Source organism: Talpa europaea, assembly GCF_964194135.1.
Source record: "Talpa europaea genome assembly, chromosome: 7".
Lineage (NCBI taxonomy): Eukaryota > Metazoa > Chordata > Mammalia > Eulipotyphla > Talpidae > Talpa > Talpa europaea.
The window spans coordinates 84,809,772-84,836,498 of NC_140074.1; the positions used below are offsets into that span (position 1 = coordinate 84,809,772).

At 37.0% G+C, this 26,727-nt stretch overlaps 1 protein-coding gene across 1 annotated transcript in view; it reads right to left on the bottom strand.

Annotated features, from left to right (window-relative positions):
- The window catches only part of SSH2 (slingshot protein phosphatase 2), a gene marked incomplete at both ends in the record, with an annotated part of 244,659 nt that extends 222,129 nt beyond the window's left edge, over window positions 1-22,530 (bottom strand). The window contains one exon of the mRNA XM_084239215.1: window positions 22,468-22,530. Within this exon, the coding sequence (XP_084095341.1) occupies window positions 22,468-22,530 (63 nt within the window). The remainder of the gene's footprint in view (window positions 1-22,467) is intronic.
- Window positions 22,531-26,727: the final 4,197 nt, after the last annotated feature.

Consider the following 26,727-nt stretch of genomic DNA (forward strand, 5'->3'; position numbering starts at 1 on the left):
TTTATTCTTTAAGGAATATCCATGCATCTCCTTTACTAGAGTTTTCTTTCTATAATATAATATGCTTCATCTTGGCTTTATAAGCTTCTTGTCAAAGTGCTGCTAGGTATAGTAGGCATGCTATAAGTTCCAGCTACTATTATTATCAAGAGTTTATCAGGCGTATAATGAAAAACAAACAAGAAAGCATATACTAAAAAAATACTGTCAATTTTCAGGACAAAACTAAACAGGGATTCTAAATCATCCTTCAATCCCCTCTCCCCCCACATCTCTCTTCCTAGTCCTACCCACGTACCAAAAGGTCCATTTTAAAGAAATACTATAAAACCAAGTTTTTTAAAACCTAATTTTAGTCAGTAATGTATTAAGTCATTAGAGAATATATTTAAGCCTTGAATAATATCTGGGCAGAGCTTTAATAAAACAGTAAGAGTATCTAAAAATACTCTACCAAGACATAGCATGTAAATCATACTTCCTGTATAGGGACATAAGTTTCTACTACATGGATCCAGAGGTCAGTTAACAGAATTATCTTTCAGTCTGTTCTGCATGCCTGCCAATAATAACCATAAAATCCAAGGAACAAAATCCAATTATAGTACTGCTTCAACTTAATTCCATGGTTCCAAAGACACTTTATCAAGACTACACAGTGTCTTTGAATGTTAAAGCTGGACAGACCTTGAAATTCAACTCTTTATTTTTCAGATGAGAAAACTAGTGCCAGACAGATGAAAAGACTGGACAAAGTCACAGAGTAAAGTGGTAGAAAAACCGTAAGAATAGCCTTCTTATCAGTTCCATTTTATTTTTTCCACATCACACATCATGCAGCTTAAGTTATTTTGGGGCATCTGTTTTACTAAATATTCCTGTGTATATTTTGGTAACAACTAATGTAATAACCAGCATCAATAATTAATTAAAAGCAAGCTATTATCATAAAATACAATTTAATAAAGTCTTGGAGCATACATAAAGATTTCATTTCTCACCTTTTGTACATTTGGAATATTATCATTATTGAATTATTTAATGAGAATTAATAAAGGATAAGGTTCAGCTTTGGTAGGAAAAAACCCCACATACTTCAGGTACATATTTCCCAGTACCTAGTAAAAATGACATAAAATTCAAGATTGACGTTTAAGACAAGAAGCATACAACAAACCAATCTTTGGAATGAGCTGTTAAGAACAATGGACTTGAAGTCAGACTACCTGAATTCTAACCTGTTCTATCAATTTCCTCTTGTATAAATAGAGATGATAATAGTATATACACTCAGGAGGTTGTTTTAATGACTGAATCAGATGGTATCTATATAAAGAGCTCAGAACAGTGCCCAGAAGACAGTAAATGCTCAGTAAATGTTGATTATTCTTAATTATTTCTCTTTGGAGAGAAGATATTTTCTGATCATCACAGCACAGGGAATAGACCTATTTTTAAATGTAATGGGTGGAGCTACTCGTTAATAATAATTTTAGGAAAGAAGGAAGTTTATCAGCTTTGCAATATAATGAGAAGAAAACAGTTCAACTCCTTGTTCCTTAAAAAATGAAGGCGACGGGCCTCCCCAGTGGCGCAGCAGGTTGAGTGCCGCGCTGTGAAGCTGTCCGCAGCCTCTGTGTGCGTGTTCGATTCCTGGCCGGCCTGGGAGATACCCACATGGCGTGGCAGACCTCTCTTGCCTCGCCCTCTGCTCCCCTCAGCAGTGTCTTCGGTCCATCTGCCTGTTCTGCTCCCCTCTCTGTCTCTGGTGAATTCTCTCACCATCCCGTGCCTTTGGCCTGTACCCCAGTTCTTGTTTAAATATATAGATCTTTAAAAAAATGAAGGTGATGTTATAAAACACAGAATAGCTTTTACAGGCACATATATGTGAAGATAATGAAAGAAACTGTGCTTAGACAGAGATTACACTTGATCATAGGGACCATGGCAACTGACATATCAGCAAGAAAAGTCTAAAACCATAAAATTCAGCACTGGAGAGTCTTCCTGCTCCTATGCAATGGTTGGAAGGAGCTTTGAAGAGAATCAGGTATTAAGATTTCTCTTACTATCAAAAGCTGATAGAAAAGAACTGCAGCTTTACATGGGACTTAGTTCTATATATTTCCACCCAGTTGCTGAAATGTGGAAACGTGAAGCCATTTCCAAGACCATTCCTTCTCAATCATTATCCTTCCCCCCACCCACCAATTTAGTAATTTAAGTATATATGACTTCCCTCCAAAGGATGGTTATCCTTCTAAAGAGCAATTCCTATGAAATCACTCTTCTTTTTAAAATAATAAAAAATAATTTAAAATTTTTCATTTCTCACCTCCAGGATAAAATTCAACCTCTTACCATATCATTTATCGTATAAGGCTCCTCATAATTTGGACACATACGCTCCACTCCAGTCAAATCATGTGTATTTCTATAAATGGTCATATGGTCATGTCTTGGCACATTCTATTCTTTTGTTCATAAAGTCCACTCAACCCATCCACTTTATTACTGTTTAATTTCAAATGATGATTTTTATGAGTTTAATTATATTATTCCTTACCTTTAAATTTTCTCTGTAACAAATATAAATCATAGCCTATAAATTTAAATATTCATTCTCAATCTATTTAACACTATGATATAAGGAATTCATTCCAGTATGCTTGGGTAAAATTATCAATCCCAGAATTGTCTTATTTTAGTAATGAGGGACTCTATAATTAAATGAGATTAACATTCCTTCATGGACATATCTATTACATATGTATTATATTTTGGACACTAAAAGGGTTACAAAAATGAATAAAAAAAATTTCTGACCTCAGTCAAATGCGGGAAGCTGAAACTTAAAGAAACAACCCAATATAATGGTATACAGATATAGATATAAAATTTCTACGAGAAAACAGAGGAAGAAATAACTAATGTATGTGAGATGGTTTCAAAAGAATATAATGGGAACAAATTCCAAATGATTTGGAAATTTGGTGAAATTAAACCTTTTACTTAGTGTTAGATTGGTTATTAAAACTCACCTATAAATATCAAGATAAATTCCAGGTCCTAAATTTTTCACTCTTCAGGTGTTAAGTTTTTGTATTTAACTGTTGCAAAGCCTGACAGGATACAGGATGTGGGTAAACTTTTAAGTAAAGATTCTAAGCACTCTAAAAGGAATACATGAGTTTTCACAAAAACAGTTTATTTTTTGGAGAACCTAAGCATGCCATTTCAGAGAAGTTCTTTGACTTCTGATTAAAAAGAAATGGTTCTTCACATAGACTGCTTTGTAAGAGAATTGAACATTATGCTGGGGTCTCTTTTAATAGCAGCTTGCCCTATTTCTTAATTAACATGGAAAAATGGCAATGACTGGCACTATTTTGTGAAAAACATGACATATGAAATTAAAAAGAGTAATTAAAAAACCCACATTTAATATAATGTAAGTTCTCTTTTTTTTTTTAATTTTTTTTTTTTTTTATAGAGGCATGTTTTATTTATTTGTTTGTTTTGTTTATACAAGCACTGGGTACAGTCAGAAGCGCGGGAGGGTGAGAGAATTCACCAGAGCCAGAGCGGGGAGCAGAGCAGGCAGAAGGACCGAAGTACACTGCTGAGGGGAGCAGCGGGCGGCAGGAGAGGTCTGTGCGCCATGTGGGACCCTCCTCTGGTGGCCGGGGAGCAGCCGGGGATCGAACCGGCGCCGCAGAGGCCGCGGGCAGCTTCGCAACCCAGCGCTCAACCGCTGCGCCACCGGGGAGGCCCTGTAAGTTCTCTTTTTTGCTCAGTTAACAAATGAGATGACAAACTCATATAGTTGCATGAAAGCAGCCTTTGTTATGAGTGTGTCACAAGCATTTTATAAAAAAGCAACTCCCATCAATGTTCACCTTAGGATTGCTCTCTAGAATCTCTTATCCTGTACTTGTCCCCATTTGTATATTGTAAGGTGGCCAGTAAGTCCCCATTTGCACATCCTAGTTAACATTTGTTGCTCAGTAAAATGAAAAGACTGCCAATCAATAGGGAGTTAAAATGCATCAACCATGCCAAAACCTTAATCACTTTTCAATCCTTTTCCTAAGTTTTAAGAGTTTCTCCAAACCTTTCTTAGGTTTAGGAGATTTATTATTAAAAAATATAACCTTCCTTACTGTAAAAAAAAGGCTTGGATTTAAATTTCAATACTTCTCTTATAGGAAATTATAAATGTCTCTAAATCTTTGTAACTAGGAAAATAAATTTCTATACATCTTTCTAATTTTACATACCTGTCCTCCTTTTACTAGCAAATAGTATTTCCAGATATGGCAATATCTGTGAGCTATAAAGATGCCAAAATCAAGTTCCCGTTAGACCTAGTTCCATAGCCACAGTAAAAAAAAGAACACCATAAAATAGCTGAATTTAATTAACTTTAAATGAGTAAATCATCCAATCATAAATGAATGAGTCTCAAGGGGTAAAAGGAGAAAAATAATCACAGAAAAGAGACTGCTAATCTATTTAAAGTTTTAAAAGTAGAGGCCTCCCTGGTGGCTCAGGGGTTAAAGTCTCAGTGCTATCAATAGCTTTCACTAGGCACTGCAGCATGAGTTCGGATCCCTGGCCAGGGAGTTACCCACATGGTACAGCAGACCTCTCCTGTCTTGCCTGCTGCTCTCCTCAGCAGTGTAGTTTAGTAGATTCCCCTACTCTGTCTCTGGTGAATCCTCTCACCCCCCACACCTCCGGCCTACACCCCAGTTCTTGTATGCATAAATAAAAATAAATCTTTAAAAAAATAAAAATAAAGTATTAAAAAGTATAAATTACAACTCACATATTATAAATGCCACATCTTAAATTCCCATGGTAATAACAAAGTGATATTTAATCATTCTTAGTATTAAAGACTTTCTTGGAACCAGGTCCCTATTCCTGAAAATTCCCAAATATGAGTTAAATTCTATGGGAAAATTACTAGTATCTGTTATAACGAGTGCTCATACTGAGCAAAGAAACACCACCCCATTCTGAAGTACTACATCACCACATGAGTCACCTTAAAACTAGATTTTCCTCCTTTGTTTAAAAACAAGACAACTCTATACCAAGCAACAAGTGATAAGATACAAGTTTAGACAACTTTACTTTCAGTAGAAAACATACTTGACAGCACTTGAACAAAAGCATATTATTGTTCTTATAGAGTTTTACTGTCTATCACAGTTATTCCTAATTTTAAATTCTGGATCCTCAAGAAAAACATTCAAAGGTCACATCCCTGCCATTATAAAAAAAGGGAGGGATGGGTGTTATTTGTCTTCCTATATGGTAATGTTGGGAACACTCAAGCTATATTTGTGCCATATTCAATATATGATTCATCACAATTTGACCTCAGCAACTAAAAAGTTCATAAGTATTTTAAGCGACAAATTACTTTGTGTGAATAATATGTTTATACAATAAAAAATGAAAAGAAAATTAGCATATTATTTGTTTGGGATCATATAAATTTTGGGGTATATTAGAATTTTCTTTGAAATACAATTGGTATTTTCTATGGATGGTCTCACTCACAGCAGGAATCTAGAAAACTTAAATAAGGGGCCAGGAAAAAGAATAACTATAAGAAAGAAAATATCAAAATCAACAAACAACTATGAACCAGAGACATTCTATGGGGGGTGAGGGGTGGGGAAAGGAGGGAGCGAGGTCAAAATAAAGGGGTTGTAATTGTATGGGGAATATAAAAATAAAATTTAAATTAAATAAAAAAGAAATACAATTGGTATTTTCATTCTAATACCTAAAATTGTGACATTATTTCCCTGGCCACATTCATCTGTTTTTAATTTTGGTCAGTATGGTAGGAAAATATAAAATCATCATTGGTCCAATTGCACACACCAGGAGCCAAGTTGAGCCTAGACAAAAGCTCCATTTCTTCATTCTCAAATACCATGTGATACACCTATGGCAACAGCAAAAGCCACCATTTATTGAAGGCTTAAAAGGACAGGTTCTATGCTAAGTATCTCACAAATAATGACTTGATTACATATGCTTGGAGGAAAACAAATATGAATGAAAACATGTTGTGTTACAAGGCACTTGATTTTACCTATCACTATACCCAAGTGCATGCAACAAAATGAGGATGATGGGGGAGAGACCATTCTCTCAGTCTCAGTTACAGAGTCATCTGCCCAAAACCATGTATTTTATTCCTTATGGGTAACTTAAAGAGATTTTGTTCAAGGATAATTTTGACTATTATTTGAATTTTGCCTTTCTTACTCACTTTAACACCTTACTAAGATGGGGCTTAACTGTATCACATTTGGTCTTCATAAAGACTGCAAAAGGGGCCTCCCCGGTGGCGCAGTAGTTGAGCACTGGGTTGAGAGGCTGCCTGCAGCCTCTGCAGCGCCGGTTTGATCCCTGGCTGCCTGGCCAGGGTCCCACATGGCGTGCAGACCTCTCCTGCCGCTCCGCTGCTCCCCTCAGCGGTGTGCTTGTCAGTCTGCCTGTTCTGCTCTGCTCTCAGCTCTGCTTCTGGTGAATTCTCTCACCCTCCCGCGCTTCTGACTGTACCCAGTGCTTGTATAAAATAAATAAATAAATCTAAAAAAAAAAAGACAGCAAAAGGAATGTTACAACTATTAACCCCATTTTACAGAAGAGTAAATATGCAGATATTATGCAATGGCTTGGCAAAGATTGTACCAACTTGGTACAAGTTGATTCCAAAACCTCTGCACATAACTTCTATGAAGAGGCATAGATTCTTTACATGCCCTTAACTCCAGAATGAGAGACTCGGAAAGATTAAGTAAACATTCAATATTACACTGCTAACAAGTCTTTGTATTGTAACTTAAACTCAAGCTTTCTAATTTCAACTTCAACATTCTTTCCACATTATAAAAAGATGCCTCTTTTCCACTAGGTTACTCTAAAAGCCTAATACGATAAGAAGCCAGAAAGGATTAGTACAGTAGTGAAATGGGTGGAGAGTAGTGGGGGAGGACATAAACTGGTGGCTCATAAACTAAATCTGGGCGATAGTATGTTCTGTTAAGCCTTCAAGATACATTTCTTTAATGCTCAGAGCTGTTTTGACAACAGTCATTCCAAACATCCTTCTCCCTTGTTGTCACTCAATGATTAAAATAGAAAGTCATACATTTGTTTTTCCAGGATCTTTTGGTAGATAGAGGTAACCATGCAAGTTAGTTCTGACCCGAGAATTAAAGAGAATTGGAGTATAGATCGATTTCCAAAAAAAATTTTGCTTTATTAATTTAAGATACAGCTACTATTGGCACTGGACCTTTTACCTTTCTTGAATCAAACATGCATTCTTGCTTGGAGCTACAAGAAGCATCTTATATGTGGAAACAAACATAAAAATGGAACCGAATACACTATTAATGCAGACCAGAAGACATAGTAAACTTGGATCCTTCTGCCATTGCTGAGTTGCTGAGATGGTCCTGGACTACATATCTAAAGACTTCTTGCCAAAAATATTGATGGTTTAAACGTCGTCTTTTGTTATTGGTAGCCAAATCATTCCCAGCCAACATTTAAAAATCAGATTTCACATAATAGTGTATTACTAGTGTTTCCTGAAATAGAAGACTTTTCTGGCAAAATTGGGTCTATGTTTTTTCTTAGCCAGAACTGATAGCCCCTAACAACAGAGCTCATAGTCTCCATTTACCACAGACCTCATTTGACCATCTCACTAATTTTGGTCATCTACTTAATCCCATTGCAACATTTAAATGTGGGCCTTCTGTATTATACCTCAACGTATAATAGAGGCCTAGATCCCAGGTGGTCACCTGAATTCTGAATGCCTAGCATCCAGAAAACTTCCGAAAAGTTCCTACTTATGTAATTCAGGGTTTTTGTTACAGTTATTCTAAACTTTATCTTTGATGTCAAACTTTGGAAACTATTTAACAATAAAATGAAAAATTAGAGTTCTGAAATTCTGTGAAACCCTGGAAGCAATATTTATGAATAAAGTCCAAGATTTGTATAGCAATCAAAGATTTTGGATTTTTCATACCAGATTGGCAAGGAAATATAAAAATCACTGTATGCAAAATCCCCCAAACAAAAAATTGAGGTTGTGGTTCAGTAATCTTAGCAGCAAGGTAAGCCAGCACCACCACTGCACAATATTGGTAAAAGGTTTAGGGTTCTGGTATCCAAAGCTATTATAAATCTGAATTTTATGAAACTTCAGATGTCCCAGGTGATGGATGGTACTGTGGGACATTTCAAGATTCTTGTTTTTTAAGATAAACTCATGCCATTCGCAGCAACGTGGATGGAGCTAGAAGGAATTATGTTCAGTGAAATAAGCCAGAAGGAAAAAGAAAAATAGCACATGGTTTCACTTATAGCAGGAATATAGGGGGACCAAATAAGACATCAGTGCAAAAAAAATAATAACAGTACAAAGCACAACAAAGCAAAAACAATTATAAATCAGAGACATACTGCAGGGGAGGAGGAGGGAGAGGGATCAGAGGGAGGGAGGGAGGAGCACAGGGGACTGAGGTGATGGTGCACGGGTGCATTGGGGAAGGAAACTCTATGGAGACTACAGGGGTGGTGGGGAAGCAAATATTGTTTCAAAATGAACAATGATGTAAAAAATTTAAAAAATAATTTAAAAAGAATAATAAAAGATTCTCATTTTTTAAAGCTAACTAAATAATACAGACTTTCACTAGAAGCAATTAAAAAAAATGACATATACCTCAACTGCCAAAAGACTATTTCTTATTAATTCTTTGGACAAATACTGTAAATGAAGGGCTGAATTATTTTATCATTGCTTATTTGTGCCCACTGAGCATTATATGCCCAGTGCAACAGTTCACTGCTTCTTTTTCTAGAAATTTTAATAGCTTTAATGTTAGCTATAGATAACCACAAACTATGGTTCTCACTATCTGCAAATACACTTCATTACACATTACTTCATTACCATTACAAAGATGCTTGTGTCAGTTTAAATCTAGGGTGTGCATCTTCTCACAAAGTAATGCAACTGAGATGAATATATATTTGACATGATTCAATAAAGACACAAATATCACTTATAATAAATATGCATTGCAAGCCAACCTATAATAACCTTTTAAAACTAAATACTGCGTGTAATACCATACGAAAAGTAAAGAGTTAAACCAACTTAATACCTAAGATGTGAGGTCCTATACTTCTAAGACACAAACAATTATATAAACCAATGTTACCTCAATAAAAAGTAAGTAATTATATAAATCTTTATTAGTAGTCACTGGCATTTATTAACACTCATATACATAATGCTAGAAACTGTACTAAACATTACTTTATGTAATTTCATGAAAGCCAACAATAATCCTGTAAGATAAGGAAAGTGAAGCTTAGAAAGGTGATATACCCAAATTCTAGATCTAGTAAGTGGTGAAGTTGGATTTTTAACTCTAGAACCTGGCTCCAGACCATAGTAAATTTATCCACTATGCTAGATAGTAGTCTACTTCCTTGAGAACACAAATTTAAGATGTAAAATCATTATTAAATTGTCCTTTAGTGGCTGAATTTGGTACAGTGAATATATAACAAGTTTTTCTTCAAAGGAATATAATCAAAAAAGGCTTAGTCACATTTAAAAAAAATCATGATTTTAATATCACTGTCACATTGCCTACTAATCTTGAAGAAATTCTACTTTTAACTTCTATAATAGTTAATCAGAAATAAATCAAGTAATAAATCAAATCAGTAATAAATCAAGTCAAGTAGGCAAAAAGCAAAATGAGTAAAGAGAAATGTTCTAATTGTAGGGAGGGCTTATGAAATAACTATTTTACAAGGCATTTTCTCAACAATTGATCCAAATATTTTCAAATAACAATTTTTGTATATTCAAATAATTTCCCAGGCAACTGTCCATTTTATTACTTTTTTCCTTTCATCTTTGAGTTTAAAACTATAGACGATCTAATTACGTAAGATTTAACTTTGGAGTTTATACAACTATTATAGAAAAGTTATTCCTAATTAAAGAACCACTATTATATTTATTTCAGAAATGTGAGCCATAAATAAAATACAGAATAAAAAAGTACAAATCAAATGGGAGATTTCAGTACAACAGCTGAAAGAAAAATAAAACACAGGACCTCAACCATCCAACTTTCTAAATCACATGCTCAAGACAGGCACTTGTTTTAAAAAGAGTAAACTATACCAGCAACTACAATGATATAATGTCTTATGCGTAATATTGACTTAATTTATGTTTACAAATGAATGCAATCCAATAAAGTGGAAAAAGTCTATGAAAAAAAAAAAAATACAGGCCCAGAACCTGTTAAAACACAGTTCTCCTCTAAATGCCTTGAATCAACTGAAAGGACAGCTGGAAACAAACCACACTAATTTGGTAAGCAATATCTCTATTTCTTTCAGCAGAGTGGCATTTTGAACAAGCTCATGTAACATAAAGGCCCAAATCATCCTTGGGCCTTCAAATTTTTTCATTTTGCACTATAACCTGTAGCTTTCTATAAAACCATTTCAAGAATACAAGAAGACTTTCCATGGTTTTGTTTAATAAAATCTCTTGATTTTTAAATTTTATAGATTAAAATCCTATATATGATGTTTTAGTAGAAATCTTCTAAGAATACTTTTTCTCCTAAAAATTTACATTTGATTTCCAAGATTCTACATCCTATAAGAATATTTTGTAAAGTATAGAAGTTCCTGGATTCTTCAGCCACACCTTGCCTAACCAGACTTCCTTTACAGTCAGTACAGTTTCCTTTGAAGTTTAATTGAAAACCACACATAATTAGCATAAAAATGCTTAAAGTGGAAAAAGCTACAACTTATACAAGTCAAATCAAGAACGTGAATCAAAATATTGTGCTCAAAGAAATCTTAGTGTAAATTATTTCAGTATTCTCTCCAGAAAGAAAAGGTTGTCTCTATTTTTTGACAGGGTTCAATAGTGAAAACTGTAATCAAAATGCAAGCAAAGCCTGAACCAAAGACCTTTTGTTATATCATATGTGAGTTCACTCAGTTTCTTTAGAAATGCATCTTCTAAAAGCTGCATTCAATTTTAACTGCCAACTGCTTGGTATAGTTGAATTAGATAGATCATTGTTCTCACCTATTGTTTCCTTGCACAAAGATATATTTAAACTCAAGAATACAGTCAGTGTCCTAGGATTCTTCATATTTAAAAAAAAAAAATCTTCCATTTTCTGTTCTATTTTGGCACATGATTTAAAACACCAGCGCAGTTTGTGAGCAGACTACATAAACTAAGGTGACGACTGTAATGACCTGTCTTACCATTTAGTACAACGTCCAATAGATGAATATGCTGGTAAGCATAACTTAATAAGTGGATAAACTCCCAAGGGAAGGAGATTTTTAAAGATTAAAGTTGCACTAGATCATTCTATAAGGTGCCCAGGTTCATTACAAAACCATATATAAAATGTTTTGCCTTAGAGTTTGGTAAGTAGAGCAGAGATTCTTTAATTAAAGAATAAAGCTATTATTTGAGTAAAAAATTCTTTTAAAATAGAAAATAATCTTTGGAATGGCTATTCATTTGAATTATATTGTCAAAAGGAAAATTTATGTAATAATGAAAAACTGCTTAATAACAGCCTTAAATCACCATCATTATAGAAATGACTAATACTTCATGAGTGCATGTTTATTTGGTGCCAGGCATAGTACTAAGATGTTCTCTCATAGAATGTTTATTTCTGTTAAAGAAGTACTATTATTGACCCTATTTTACCAAAACATAGAGCAGTAGGTAATCTGTTTAGGTCTAATAAATTGTAAAGCCAGGATTCAGACTCAAACAGTTTCCAGACCTGACACTATTAACCTCTATGCTATACTGCTTCATGTAGCTATAGGTATTTTTAAACACCTAAGAAGAGAAAAAAGGAAATAGTTTTAGGATTTCCCACCTCCATATGGTTTATATCAAAACAGTGGCAGATACTACATTTATTCTAAACCACAGTCACTTTTTCAAACCTCAAAGAATCAACGCGCTACCTTAACAGATTAATATAATGCAACACTAATGTATGGTTTATTTTAATATTTGCCTGAGACATACTAAATATCATAATTGTGGGGAAAAAAAGGGTTCTCCCAAATTCTTGATACTTCTATCAAAGTATCTAAAATAGCAATTGGAGAGTCGTTGTTTCAGTGAGTAAGGTGCACGGAGATATCTTCCTTTAAACTTCAAAAAAATATAATTTTTTATATTGCTATATCTGTCTGAAGTAGTAAGTTGAAGAAGCTATGGAGGTGGAAGAACAGGTGAAGAGTAAGTTACAAAATACTTTTCCAAAGAGAAGCTTCAATATCTGGCTATCACACCCTAGACAACAAAATTTTATAATAATCACGCTATAAGAAAAAAAGGGCTTCTAATCATGAATGGAATTGATAGGGATTGATATCTAGAAGTAAATCACGTTTCATTGTCTTAGTTCCAAAGATCTTTCGCTCCTCCATTTTTTTCTGATTATCTGTTCCACATTCCATGTCTGTTACTCCCTTTAGAAGTGATTTCTTCTTTCTGTGTACAGACTTGGTTTATGCCTCTCCTATTGCACTCACATTAGGTTTTTAAATTATATATGTTTAGTTTATAGCTGCCTTCTTCCACTATACTTGCAAATTCCAGGGCAAGGACACAGCCTTATATCATTCAACAGTGCTTGAGAAGACTCTCAAAAAATTTCTGCCTCACTGAGTTTATCAAATACCAAAGCATAAGCAGCAAAATAATTCAAACTGTAGTGATTCAAGCAAAAGAAGGTCAGATATGAAGCAAAATGGTTAAAAAAAAAAAGGGGGGGGAAGAAATCAAACACCACCAACAGATGGAAATTAATTTGAACACCCAGTGAGCAATTCGGTCTAGTTGGTCTCTGAGCGTGACAACCCAAAGTTTAAATACCACCTCTCCCACTCTTTCCTAGGGGAGTCTAGACAACTCTCTAAAAATCAATATCTTCATCTGTAAAATGTGATCAAGCACAGTACTCCTTCACTTGATTGTTGTGATGCATGTTCTGTGCTGAACCCATTTTCTACAGTACAGAAAACACTTAAAAATGATAGCTTTTAGGTCAGCTAAACTTCAAGGTTTCTTGCCGTGAATCACAAATTTTAACAAATTTACCATAAAGGAAAACTGAGAGAACATGCATGCAGTATCAAAGGTAAAAGTCAGGGCACCAGTGTCAAAATTTAGGAGAAATTATCTTTATTTTCCAGTCCCATTTTCTGAACTTTACACAGTCTCAGTAGTTTGTGGTTCTCAGTACAAATAGTGTCATTTCTAGTACCTTAAATTCATGCTTAACAATACTTTTCTCCATTCTGCTACCGTTCCTCCCACACACTCTTTAAAGCTCTACTCAGAAGTCCTGCTGGCCTTTCTGCTCATCCAGGCTTACACATTTATTTTTTTATACCAATCTTTTCATCTACACATTCTAAGTTTCCCAAGGCCAGGGATCAACTGAATTCTGGATCTTCAACCATGGTAAAATGAGTAAATAAATAAACATCTTCTTAATTAAGTATAGCACAGGATAAAAAAATGAACTAAATTACCATTTTCAATTGAATCAAACAGCTCCAATTTAAAATCTAGACTGGTACACAGTATACTATCTCTCCCCATTTGTTTCTAAGCATATCCTCTCCCACTCAGTCAGTAAAATATATACTGTCTTTCAAGAAATGGGGAGGGGGTTCCATGGAACCCTTTGCTACATTTCAGAGCCAAGAACACCTCACCAGACTTTCTCCTGACAAACAGGAAAATGATAGGCATTGTGAACAGCAGCTGTGATGCTCAGCTGAGCAAGAAAATGCAGGGCAGTTTGTAAAAATATCTGAATAGGACTCAGTGCTGAGAACCAAAGGAAGACAATGAATGTGATCACCTGCATAAAACAGCATTCATTAAATATTTGCTGATTGATAAGATCCCTTAGGTCTCTCCCTTGTACATCTCTACCTTTGGCATATTTCAAATTCGGTAAAAAGTCTTATCAATAATGACACTTGTTTTTTAATTGAAAATAGTTTACCTATAACAGTTAGCTTTTTTGAATAAAAAAATAAATGAAAAACATGGACATGTGAAGGTGTATAATGGGCAAGGCATCATATAGACAGCAGGTATTAAATGGAAAAACAGTAAAGCCCTAAGCCGTTAGAATCAGGAACAATGTTTTAATGGTGCTACAAACGAAGGCAGTGGCTCTGCACAGTGTCTTTTCAGCTAGGCATGATCTAGATTTGTTGCCTCTCACTTAAAGTCAAATAGAAAAGGATAAGAGACCTGAAGATACCTTTTGAGTACCAAAGCCAGCTTCTCTGAACTTTTTAAACCACTTTAGTCAAATTTTAAAAGGTAAGTTGGGGGCCTCCCTGGTGGTGCAAGGGGTTAAGCCGCAACCTATGAAGCTCACCGCAGCCACTGCAGCATGAGTTCTAACCCCAGCCAGGGAGCTACCCACATGGCACAGCAGACCTCTCCTGACTCGCCTGCTGCTCCCCTCAGCAGTGTACTTTGGTCGATCTGCTTGTTCTGTTCCACAATCTGTCTCTGGTGAATCCTCTCACCCCGCCCCCACCACACCTCTGGCCTGTACCCATGCTCTTCTATGAATAAATAAATCTTAAAAAAAAAAAAAAAAGGTAAGCTAGTTTAAGCTTATTTTCTGTCCATGAAATTTAGTAACTACTAAGTAGTGCATGCTAACCTAACTAAACTGTGTATTTCCTAGAGGTGAAATTACATACCATTACAAAAAAGGAGTGATTGTTTCATAAAATGAACTGGAATCAGTTGTAAACTATCTGTAAACAAAATTAATTTAGAATGGCACTAGAACTTTGGTGGTAGATACAGTGAGACTTAAATACATATAGAGGTTTTGTGAAGCTGTACTCCCACCATTTATATAGTATTATAAACTAGTAAATCAATAAATTTTTTTCATGAATAAATAAATTTAATATTTACCTCATACTATGCAGTAAGATTAATTTTAGATGATTGAAGTTAAGTATAAAAATAAACTACAAAATAAGAAAATATGAATATTTCTCCACTGGTAGAAATTGAACTAAGTGGAAAAATAATGGGAAAAAAAAAACACGGAAGACTTTGGATTGAGGGCATACAACAAAATGAATAAAACAAGACAAAGAGGCAAATGAAAAACTGGAGGGAATGCACAACATAACAGCAAGATTAACAGTCTTAGTATATAAAGAATATAAATCAATATGGAGAAAGCTGTGCTAGTCACATGAACATATAAAATATATAATAATAAATATTTGGAAAAAGTCTAACCTCTGATAAAAAATGTAAATTAAAACAATAAAATAAGGTAATTAAGAGAAAAGGTTCTAGGATCAAACACCAGACCTAAACATCGGACAATTTGTTTTACTTCTCTGGCCTCATTTTAGTTTGTGAAAGAAAGAAGTGATGATAATAATACCTACACCATAGGAGTGATATAAAAATTAAATAATACAATGCATGTCTATTCAGCAAAGTGTCTAAGTTTTCAATAAACAATAGCTCTTATGATTATAAAATGGGAATGGATGATGATGGTGATAACTCAGGGTTGAAGAGGATGCAGTGCATGGATATTTTCATACACAACTTGTCAACAAGGACTGATTAACTTTTCAGGAAGACAATTTAGTAATATGTGTCAAAAGTTTTAAAGATGATCATATCCTTTGGGACTGGAAACAGAAACTGATTAAAAACAAAGGAAGAACTCAAAATGGCAAAGATGACTAAAATGACTATCCATCAATGCATCCATTGATCCATGTATTCAATATTTTTTACCCTGGTTATACAAATAGACCCAGTCCCTGGTTTAAAGGTTAGCTGGGAAGATAACAGTCAAATAAGTAAGTGCAATAAATAGATAAGAGTCACGACAAGGAGTACAGGGCACTAAGGTGCACAGTGAAGGAGAACCTAGCATAAATTGGGAATGGAGTCTAGGAAGTTTCCCAGGAGTGACATTTAAGCTGGAACTGGAAAGATGAGTGAGAATTAGGTAAAGAAATGAAGGAAAGGTGTTCCAGATAAAGGGAACAGCATGTGCAAAAACCCAGAAACAAAAATATTCTGTGATCCAGTAATTGTCGTTCTTAAAATCTTAAATGTTCCCAGTTAGAATAGAATTACCAAATACAGCTATATAATTGATATGACAATACATCTATGATATAGATCAAGCTTTTAAAAAAGTATACAAAATTATATATATAGCAGCGTGCAAAATAAATGCACTATATGACATATCGTTTACTCTCTCCTGTTTTTCCAAATTTCCTGCAGTGGCCATGTATTAGTTCTATAGTTTAAAAAAGTGAAGGACAGGGCTCCCTAAGATGTTCAGAACAGGCTTCCCCAAGACAAACCACTTTGACAGGGGATTATTTTGAGGTGATGTCAATCGAGGCCCTGCAGGCTCATGAGAAACTTACTGCTCTCTTAACTAAATAGAAGAATGTGAATGAGGTGGGGGTAGGTATCTTCCCAGAACTAGGGTTACTACTATAAATAACTTTCTATCTGAATAACCTATGTATATGGCAGCATAAGCATCTAACTATAGAGCATCTGCTCTTCACCATGTGAATCACCCTTTCTTTGTCAGAGTTCTCTTCTGTCCTTGAAGCCCCAGGCCCCTACCCTATTCCTTAGCTCAGGATACATCTCCCCAATTTGCCTCACTGTTTCTTTTTTGTTTAGGTAACATTTAACATTCTAAATCATAGACAACACTGTCTATGATTTAGAGGTATAGGATCACACCCTTCAGGTATATGTTACCATGTCACACCCACTCCCAAGGCACTGAAAATCTTCCAGCACAGTCTACTATGCACAGTCTCCCCACTTTGCTCCCCCCCCTTTAGTAGCCTCAATTTCTAGGGGTTGTTACTGGTTTGGGTCATCTGACCCTTGGTTTTGTTTCTCCCATATTCCACATATGACACCATGTGGTATGTCTTTTTCTTTTTGACTTAAGTCAAATAAATCCTATTTGACTGATTGTTCAGCATAATTTCCTCCAGTTCCATGCATGTTGTTGCAAATGGTTAAGAGTTTATCTTTTTTAATAGCTGAGTAGTATTCCATTGTGCCTGGGGAGAGAAAGAGAGAGAGAGAGAGAGATTGAGAGAGAGAGAGAGGAGCACTCGAGCACATCTTCATAATCTATTCATATGTCTTTGGGCACTTAGATTGTTTCCAGAGACTGGCTATCATAAAAAGTGTTGCAATGAACATAAATGTGGACATACCCCCTTTGTATTAGTGTTATTGCATTTTTTTGGGTAAACACCTATGAGTAGAATTGGTGTATCATATGATAGATCTATTTTAATATTTTGAAAATCTCCATGCTGTTTTTAGGGGCTACCAATCTACATTCCCACCAACAGTGTAAGAAGTTTCCTTTTTCTCCACACCTTCACTATACTTGTTTCTGGTCTTTTCAATATGGGCCATTTTCACAGGTGCCTCATTGTTTTTGTACCCCTCATGAATATGTGGACTCCCCAATGTGCATAATTAAATGTTATTTTCTCTTACTAATCTGTCTGATGTTAATTTGATTATTTGACCAGCCTGAAAAGAACTTAGAAGGGTAGAGGGAAATTTCCCATCCTTCCCCACAAAAGTTTCTAAAGTTGTTCTTAAAAAATTTAAAAGCATCACTTTTAACTACTTATACTTCACATATATAATAAATTTCATATTAACTATTGTTATTTTTCTCTGCTAAGGAAAGAGCTATATATATTTGAGGATATATAATTCAATCTCTATCCAGCATCATAGGAAATAGGTTTATGTAAATGAATTTCCCAGTAATTAAAATGTGTATTTAAACATTTAGGAAACTTGAATGGATATCTATCTAATAACACACCACTTAACCCTGACTGTTTAAATGAAGACAAAAAAAGATTAAGCCTGTTTTAATGATTCTTTATGACCATACAATAAAAGTTCTGAGGGTCTACTAGGTCTTAGAGGGGTATCTGTCCTGTCATTAAGTAGTTCATGAATGCTAAACTTTTCCTTATGCCAGCAATTCTTCCTCCCTTGCTGTAAAACCAACACCTATCTTTTTCCAGAACTATAAGGGTACCTGCCTTTAGTAGCACCTGCCACTTTCCATTCTTATTTTACTGTGATTATGTAATCTAGAGTAAGGAAACTAAATATCCGAGTTTATAACAATTCAGTATAAATATAAGAGAAAAATAGGCTTCACTTTCACCTACAAGGTATCACAACAGACTTAGGTAATTCTGTTGCAGGTAGCCATGGCTGCAATATAAATGAACTCCAAAGAGATTGTGAATTCTTGATTGTATGTCAAGTCTTGGTTCCTTTACTATGCTGGTAGTCAAATTTTTAGGATTAGAAACTCATATGCCTTTTCTCTTTTCACATCATGGAAAGAAATGTGGACAAAAAGCCAAGGGAACTTACTTCTAGAGCAGGTTTTTACGCCAATTAATTTTGTAACCTTCAGCTTTTTTTTAACCTTGGTACTTGTCCTGCATAACTTATGAGACTGCTCTAGAATTAAATTAGATCGCAAACACAAAAACACTGTGAAAAGTATAAAGTACAGAAAAGTAAAAGATTTTTATGGCATTTCATTGAATTTACATGAATCAATATAGGTATCCATTCAGAAAATTTATATCAGAAAGAACAGAGGGAAAGAGATAATTATTAAACTGCTCTCTATTAATTAAGAAACATCTATTATCTAGGACGAACTAGGATAGTCATTCCAGATAGTATCTACATATTCCAAGACTTGATATCTCTGATTCTTCCTCCTCTATGTCCTATCAGTCCCTAGGTTCTTGTTATCTTTTCCACAATCCCTTAGATCTGTCCCTTTCTTTTCATTACCACTTCACAATCCCAATTCAGACTTCAGACCTTCATTATCTTATACCTGCGTTACTTTAACGGTCTCTAACTGGGTTACTTTAACAGCCTCTAACATGACTTCTCTCAAATCTCTTTGCCCCCCCTATTTTCTATACCTGCTCAAAAACCTCCAAGGACTCTCCTTTACCTTCTCTATCAAGTTCAAACTCTTAAGCTCAGCAGTCCCTGTGCAGCCCTAGTTGCCTCCTGACCTTTATCTCTTACACTTCCAAACAAATCATTCCTTAAACCAGCTTATTCTTCAGGTATGCCTTGTTGTTGTAGACAATCTCTACCAGGAATACTCTACTTCCCAGCTTCTAGCTTAGCCTATAAAAATTCAACCCATCCTTCAAAACTAGTTTGAGAGTCACCTACTACATATACTTTTGTTTGTCATGAGGGAAAAGATGGCGATTCTAAAGTTAGACACATCTACATTTGAATTAGAGCTTCAACAAATGAATGGCAATGGGCATATTGCCACTTAACAGTTCTTTACCTCAGTTTCTTCACCTGTAAAATGGAGTATATTGAGAGAAGTAAATGAATTAATCTATGTAAAGCACTCAGCATGACGCCTGACATAAACAACACCCAAAGAGAAGTTAGATATTGTTATTATTACTTTTGCCATGAGTGAATTTACCTTAATCTCAATTTAGACAATAGTAAGGGCCATTACAAACTGGCTGTTCATGTACACACAATATTATTCTCCCCACTTTCCTTTTCTACCCTCTCATCTCATATTTATATTCCTGATGGATAGAATGTCTTTTATATCTTAGTGTTTATAGTCATTCACACTCAGTAGATGGTGAATAGATTTGTTTAATTCCTAATAAGAGACCACTAAAGAGCTGACAGTATTCAAACCCCCTACCTCCTATAATGAAAAAGCATAATTAAATGCTTTAAATGATTTAATTTAAAAACTAAATTTCCAGCCTCACAAAATCAAGTCTCTCCTTTTATGGTCCTCTTGATTCATTTTGCTTTTTCTTTTAAAACTAACAACTAAACCTCTTTGTGCAGCAAGTGATGCGACAGCAAATAAACGCAGGTAAGACAGCAATGAAACACTGGAATACAAGACAATGCAAGGAAGTGAAATAGGAAGACAATTTAAAAGGAAAGATAACTGGCTCATCATTCATGTTATCAATGCTCAATGTTTCACATTTTCGCTCACACCCCCCCCCCAGTTCCAGGATTCCTTTGCACCCAGACCAACTTATAAACAACGGAAATAACCAGGTTTCTAAAGCAAGTAAATGTAAAAATAGTCCTCATTTAACAACACAGTTGAATTTACCACATGATCAATTTACTGACCTAGTCAAAAATAACTATTAACATATCTCAAAATTCTAAAGTAATCAAGTTTGGACTAATTAAGTCATCAAGTAGATGTGACCTTACTGTATACTAATCATTCACCTCAAGAAAATTGCTGTAACTTTATGTATACTATGATTATAACATAAAGTGTTTTTAAAATGCCCTGGAAAATAATGTTACTATAATATTGGCTTCCAGTTTATTTGCATGATTTGACTAACCTTCAGTTGCTTTTTCAGTCAAAATCAAATGCAGTTCGGTGACTACTATACTCAAAGAGTTTACTAGTGGAATGAATTAAGATGGTTTGTTAATGACTTTTCAAAAATTACATAAATTAGCATACCCATAAGAATAAATTATATTAAATTTCTAGTCCTAGGATACTTGTCTTAGAGGACCCCAAAATGTTTCAACGGCCTTGAAGTGCAATTATTCCCAAATGACAGAATCTTAAAAAATGAAAAGAGTCTTTGAAATCCTCACTGTGGAATTCTTTATACCTCCTAGGCAAAGGGTCCTACAGCCATTGCTTGAATACTTTCAGCAAAGGGCATTCACTATTTTGCAAGGCAGTCCACTCCATTGTTACACAATTCTTCTGTACAGTGATTAGAAATAAGCCTCCCTCAACTTCTATTCAAGGATCCTAGTTCTGCTCTTTGGAACAACACAAGGCAAGTTAACCTCTGAAATACAATCACTACTAGAATTAGAATATGGTGGTCAATTTGGTCACACAAAATGCAAAAGAAAACTCAAGGGGAAAAAAGGAAACCACACTATCTGAAACAAAATTTTGAAATTCAGTAAACTGTTGAAATCACAAGCCAATATATTTTTATGGCTCACACCTCAGTTAACAAATAAATATTTAAAGTAACCCGATTTTTTACAGTGGAAGGTGGTACAATGTTTACCGAATACCTTTCTGCAACTTGACACCACTAAATCCACCAATATAGTTCTAAATTTTACAATTATGGAGGAAGTTCAAGATGTTTTTTCTAACTGCTCATCTTTTCATTTGATCTATTTCCCTCTAAAACATCTGGATTTCAAAAAAATATTCCATGTTGCCCCACCAGTGCAATATTTCATTTTTAAAATAAATATTTCAGAAATAAAGCCTAAAAGAATAGAGTGTAAGGGGTGGGGTGGGGGGACTGGGGATGGGGGTGGGGGCAAAGGCAAAGAAGGGCCCAGCAGGAAAAGGCTGGTTCCAGGGTATTTTCCCCTGGAAGCATGCTTCACTGGCAGCGGCATCTGAAACTAACGAGCCATACAAACACCACCCAAGAACAAAAACGATCATGAGCAATGAGTGTAAGACATAAATGTCTGGAAGATGGAAATGAATTGGCACTGGTCATCAAACAGCGCCAGACACCAGGGGACCTCGCTGGGGAAAGGTAACAGGTCCAAGAAGCAGAGACCACGACCACTCTTTGGGGGAGGGGAGGAGGGAAGAATCCAAGGAGTAAGTACCGCTGAGCAGTCCAATGCAGCCGAACAGTACCGAGCACCAGCAAGGCAGTCAGTGACTGGGGGGGTGGGGAGAGGCAAACACTACGGAGAGCCTGCAGTGTGCAAATGCTGAACGGGTCCATGAAACGGGCGTGGGGAAGGGGCTAGGGGTGTGTGTAAGGGGCGGCGCAGGAGTCCCCTGGTCCTCTCCCTGCAGCAGAGCAACAGAGGGTAAAGGAAGGGGGAGGGTGAAAAGCAAGAATGACTCATTCCCGAAAGGAAGTGCCTAAGCCATAGGCAGGCATGCCACGGAGGGGCGGGGAGGTGGGATCTGAGGAGAGGCCTCTCAGAGGTAGGCGCCCAGGGAGAAGGGGGCAAAAACCCACGTCCGGCAGTTCCTGCAGCTCGCCTTCAACGCGGGGCGTGCGGGGGGTTCGCGGCCGCCGGGTGCCGAGGCCTGGGAAGCGGCGCGGCGCGTGCGCAGTGGCGCTCGGCGGGACCCGCTGAGGCAAAGCGGAGCCGCAGTGACAGAAGGAGCGAAGCGGCCGCCAGGAGGGACTCACCGAGGCGCAGGGGCTGGAGGTGGTGCTGGGGGTAGGCGACCGCTGGACCGTGACCAAAGCCATCTAGGTGCTGCTGGGTTGTTCCGGGCAGGGCATTCTCGTCCTGAGTGTGGGGGGCGGGAGGGTGACGAGCCGGGATGGGGCAGGGGGTGTGGGGCGGGGGTGCAGGGAGCCGGGAGGAGGAGGAGGCCGCGGGAACGGCCGCGAGCTCCGCACCCACCGCTCGACTCTCGCAGACTGACGCGCCGAGCGGACGGCTGGCGGGCGGGCGGGCGGCTCGGCAGCTGCGGGGCACAATGAGCGTTCCCAGTGCGCAGGCGCCACCTGTCAGCAACCGCCTCTCCCCTCGGCGCGCGCCGCCGCCTCGCGGTAACCCGTGAGTTGCCGGAAGCTGGCGGAGAGTGTGCGCCCCGCGCCGCCGCCCCCGCCCGGGTCCGGCGGGAGACCCGCCCGGCGCGCTCGGCTTGCGCGGGAGGCGGCCCAGGGGGGTGGAGGGCGGGGCCGCCGGAGCCCCTCTTCTGTCAGACAACCATTTTAGGAGGTGAGGCGCCCAGATGAACGATCTTTAGTGAAAAGAATCTGAGGTGGAAATCTGGTGGAAAACGGGGTTTTCTGGTGGAAAACGGGGTTTCGCGGGGTTTCCGACGCGTTCGCTGCTGGTGAGAGAGACTTTACTGGCGCCAACAGGAGAGTTTAGCCCCGTTTGACCTGGTTCTTAGGGGCTTACCTGAGCTTTCTGAGCGTTCCCACCCTTCTGTTTTAGAGTTCAGGGTTTTATGATGAGACTTCTTGAAAGAAAACAAGATTTTAAATTTTGTAGCCCGGGAAGCTCATGGTGTCCCCGTCCTGTCTCTGTCACCCTGGTCCCTCTCTAAGGGCTCTCGTTTTTCCGGCGTCTAAGAGAGGCTGAGCCAGTCTGGGAGGCCGGGAAAGCTGGGCTCACGGAGTTGTTAGGGGTCCAACCTGCTGTTTGCTTCCCACTTGCTTCCCGCTGTGAAGAATTTCTCTTGAACAGCATTTGCTCTTTGAGATTACTTCTTTCACTCTAGATTTCCTTATTTCTTGCACATGTGAAATGTAGGTATTTTAAAGAAATAATTTTTTAAAAGATAAACTGTCAGCTGAACGTAAGCCAAGAATATAATGGGAAAATCAAGATTAAAAAGGGAGGGGGGAGCGCACTATGCAAATACCAATGATTATTTACACAGAGAAAGAGGGCAGGCAAAGTTATCTCTCAATTTGAATGGATGAGTTGGTAAATATCACCATAGACATCAGATCAAAGCTGTAGAAAACACACATTCAAGAGTTGCGGTTATTAAATCCCACCTCCTCCTGTTTGTCCCTCAAGGTCTCTTGGATCGCATTGCTTTTTTCAGTTGATAGTGCTGTCATGAGGTCTTTCTGGCTGCTGAATGGTTAAGTGCCGCTAGAGCCCTCTGTGCTGAGCCTTTGTTCTCTCCCTGGGGCCCCGTGGTTGAAATAATTAGCAGGGAGTTTCCGTCAAGAATCAAATACTGAGGGTCCCTGTACTGTACAGCCCTGTGTGCAGAATGTATTGCTGAGCAGCCAGCTGGTAGTCGTTTGCCCCCTGGTGGTGGTCAAGAGTGCCTGCGAGACAAAATTAAAGATGTATGCTTCGCAGATTGAACAATCCGACTTCCCCCCAGGGCTACATAGCAAAAAGGAAAAGACAAAGTTCGTGAGAACTTTGAACCAGTGCATAGGAAACCAAACAGGAAGCTATATGCATAGCCAAGAAATATACAGAGCTGAATGCGGAATGATCTGGCTTCTAGTTCCAGCTCTGATAAATCTTAAATAAGTGGCTTAAATTTTTTGAGCTAAAGTTTCTTTATTTCTTCAGTGGAGCTCTAACTCACAGGAATCTTGTCATCAAATAAGATAATGTAAAGTGCAGTATAAACTATAAGTCTTATTATATTTATGATAATTTTATTATTCTCTAAGGCTGTTTCCAGTTCAGTCAGTTTTTACTGAAAATAGCATCAAGTAAAAAGGTAGTAAAAAGATGATTCATCTTTTTCTTAAGTTGAAGTGCATTAGTATATCTGAGGTGATAAAATCCTGGTGAAAATTGTGATTATAAAGTGTTCAAATTCACATTGTTTATATTCATGAAGTTAGTTTATTAATTTACAGGGGAAATATCTCATCCTACCTTTTAAAGAAAAATAAAATTTGGAAATTTTTGGTGATGCTAATTCATTTATCATTAGTTGAGAAAATACCAAGTGTGTATTATATATTAGAAACTATTTAAGGAAAAATAAAATTCTATAGACCTCTCAGAGACACCTATTAACCTGTTGGTAGGTGAAAATATGTCAAATAATAACAGTATGGGGCCTCCCTGGTGGCTCAGGGGTTAAAGTATCAGTGCTATCAAGCTCTCACCAGCCACTGCAGCATGAGTTCTATCCACAGCCAGGGAGCTAATCCATATGGCACAGCAGACCGCTCCTGTCTTTCCCACTGCTCCCCTCAGCAGTGTATTTCAGTAGATCTGCCTGTTCTGCTCCCCTCTCTGTCTCTGGTGAATCCTCTCACCCCATCACCTCTGGCCTAGAACCCAGTTCTTGTATATATAAATAAATTAAATAAATCATTAAAAAATAATAGCATGATTTATTGGTACTATGACTTCAGTCACCGCTGCTAGGCCCCAAAGGAGATACACACACACACACACACACACACACACATGTACATACATACACACATACTCACATATATATGAGAAGTCTAGATATACCCAAAGTAGTATAGAAACACAGGCAAGAAGGTCTGGGCAAATGTGTGATTCATTCTAATGGCTTTCAGGCTTTGGTTGAAGATCCCAATGTAGCCACTTTGTGAACTAAACTGGATCACTTGTGAGCATTTGAAATCTATACTCTCTGCCCAATTTATACCTGCTCTTCCCTGGACTCCATCCTAGTTTCTATTTGGTCTTTTGGTGATCTAAGGGAGGAGGTATATACTTATAATAGAAGATCCTAGAATTCTGATATAAGGAACCTACCTCTATATCATAAAAGCCATATATGACAAGCCCATAGCCAATATCATTCTCAATGGTGAAAAGCTGAAAGAATTTCCATTAAGAAACACCTCCTTAGGTCCACTCTCACCACGCTTTTCAATATAATACTGGAAGTCCTAGCCAGAGCAATAAGACAAGAGAAAGACATACAAGTAATCCAAAGAGGCAAGGAAGAAGTCAAACTATCACTGTTTGCAGATGATATGATAATATACATAGAGAACCCCAAAAACTCCACAGGAAAACTAATCAAACTAATCAATCAGTTTAATAAAATAGCAGGATACAAAATAAATATGCAAAAATCAGTAGCCTTCCTATACACAATAAATCTGAAGAAGAAATCAAGAAAACCATCCCTTTTATTACTGAAACAAAAAAAAGTCAAATACTTGGGAATAAACCTAACAAAAGCAGTAAAGGACCTATATAAAGAAAACTATAATACACTGTTAAAAGAAACAGAAGACACAAAGAAATGGAAAGACATCCCCTGCTCATGGATTGGAAGAATTAACATTATCAAAATGGCCATCCTACCAAAAGCAATTTACAGATTCAATGCTATTCCAATAAAAATTTTAATGACATTCTTCAAAGAAATAAAACAAACATTGATGAAATTCATATGGAGCCACCAAAAACCCCAAATAGCCAAAGCTCTCCTGAAAAAAAAAAAAGAAGGGAATGGAGGCATCACACGCCCAGACTTCAGACTATACTACAAAGCCATAATAATCAAAACTGCATGGTATTGGAACAAGAACAGACACATCGATCAATGGAACCAAATAGAAAATCCAGAAATAAACCTATAAATATATAGTCAAGTAATCTTTGACAAAGAAGCAAAGAATATGCAATGGAGCAAAGAAAGTTTGTTCAATAAATGGTGCTGGGAAAACTGGGTCGCTATGTGCAAAAAAATGAAGCTTGACTACTGCCTCACACCATGCACAAAAACCAACTCAAAATGTATTGAAGAACTAGACATAAGACCTGAAAGCATAAAATATGTAGAAGGAAATATAGACAAAACACTACACGACATACACCTCAAAAACATCTTTAAAGACTCATCACCCAAAGCAGTGATAGTGGAGGCAAAGATAAACAGCTGGGACTACATCAAATTAAAGAGCTTCTGTATAGCAAAAGAGACAGTAACCAAAACAAGCAGATACCCCACT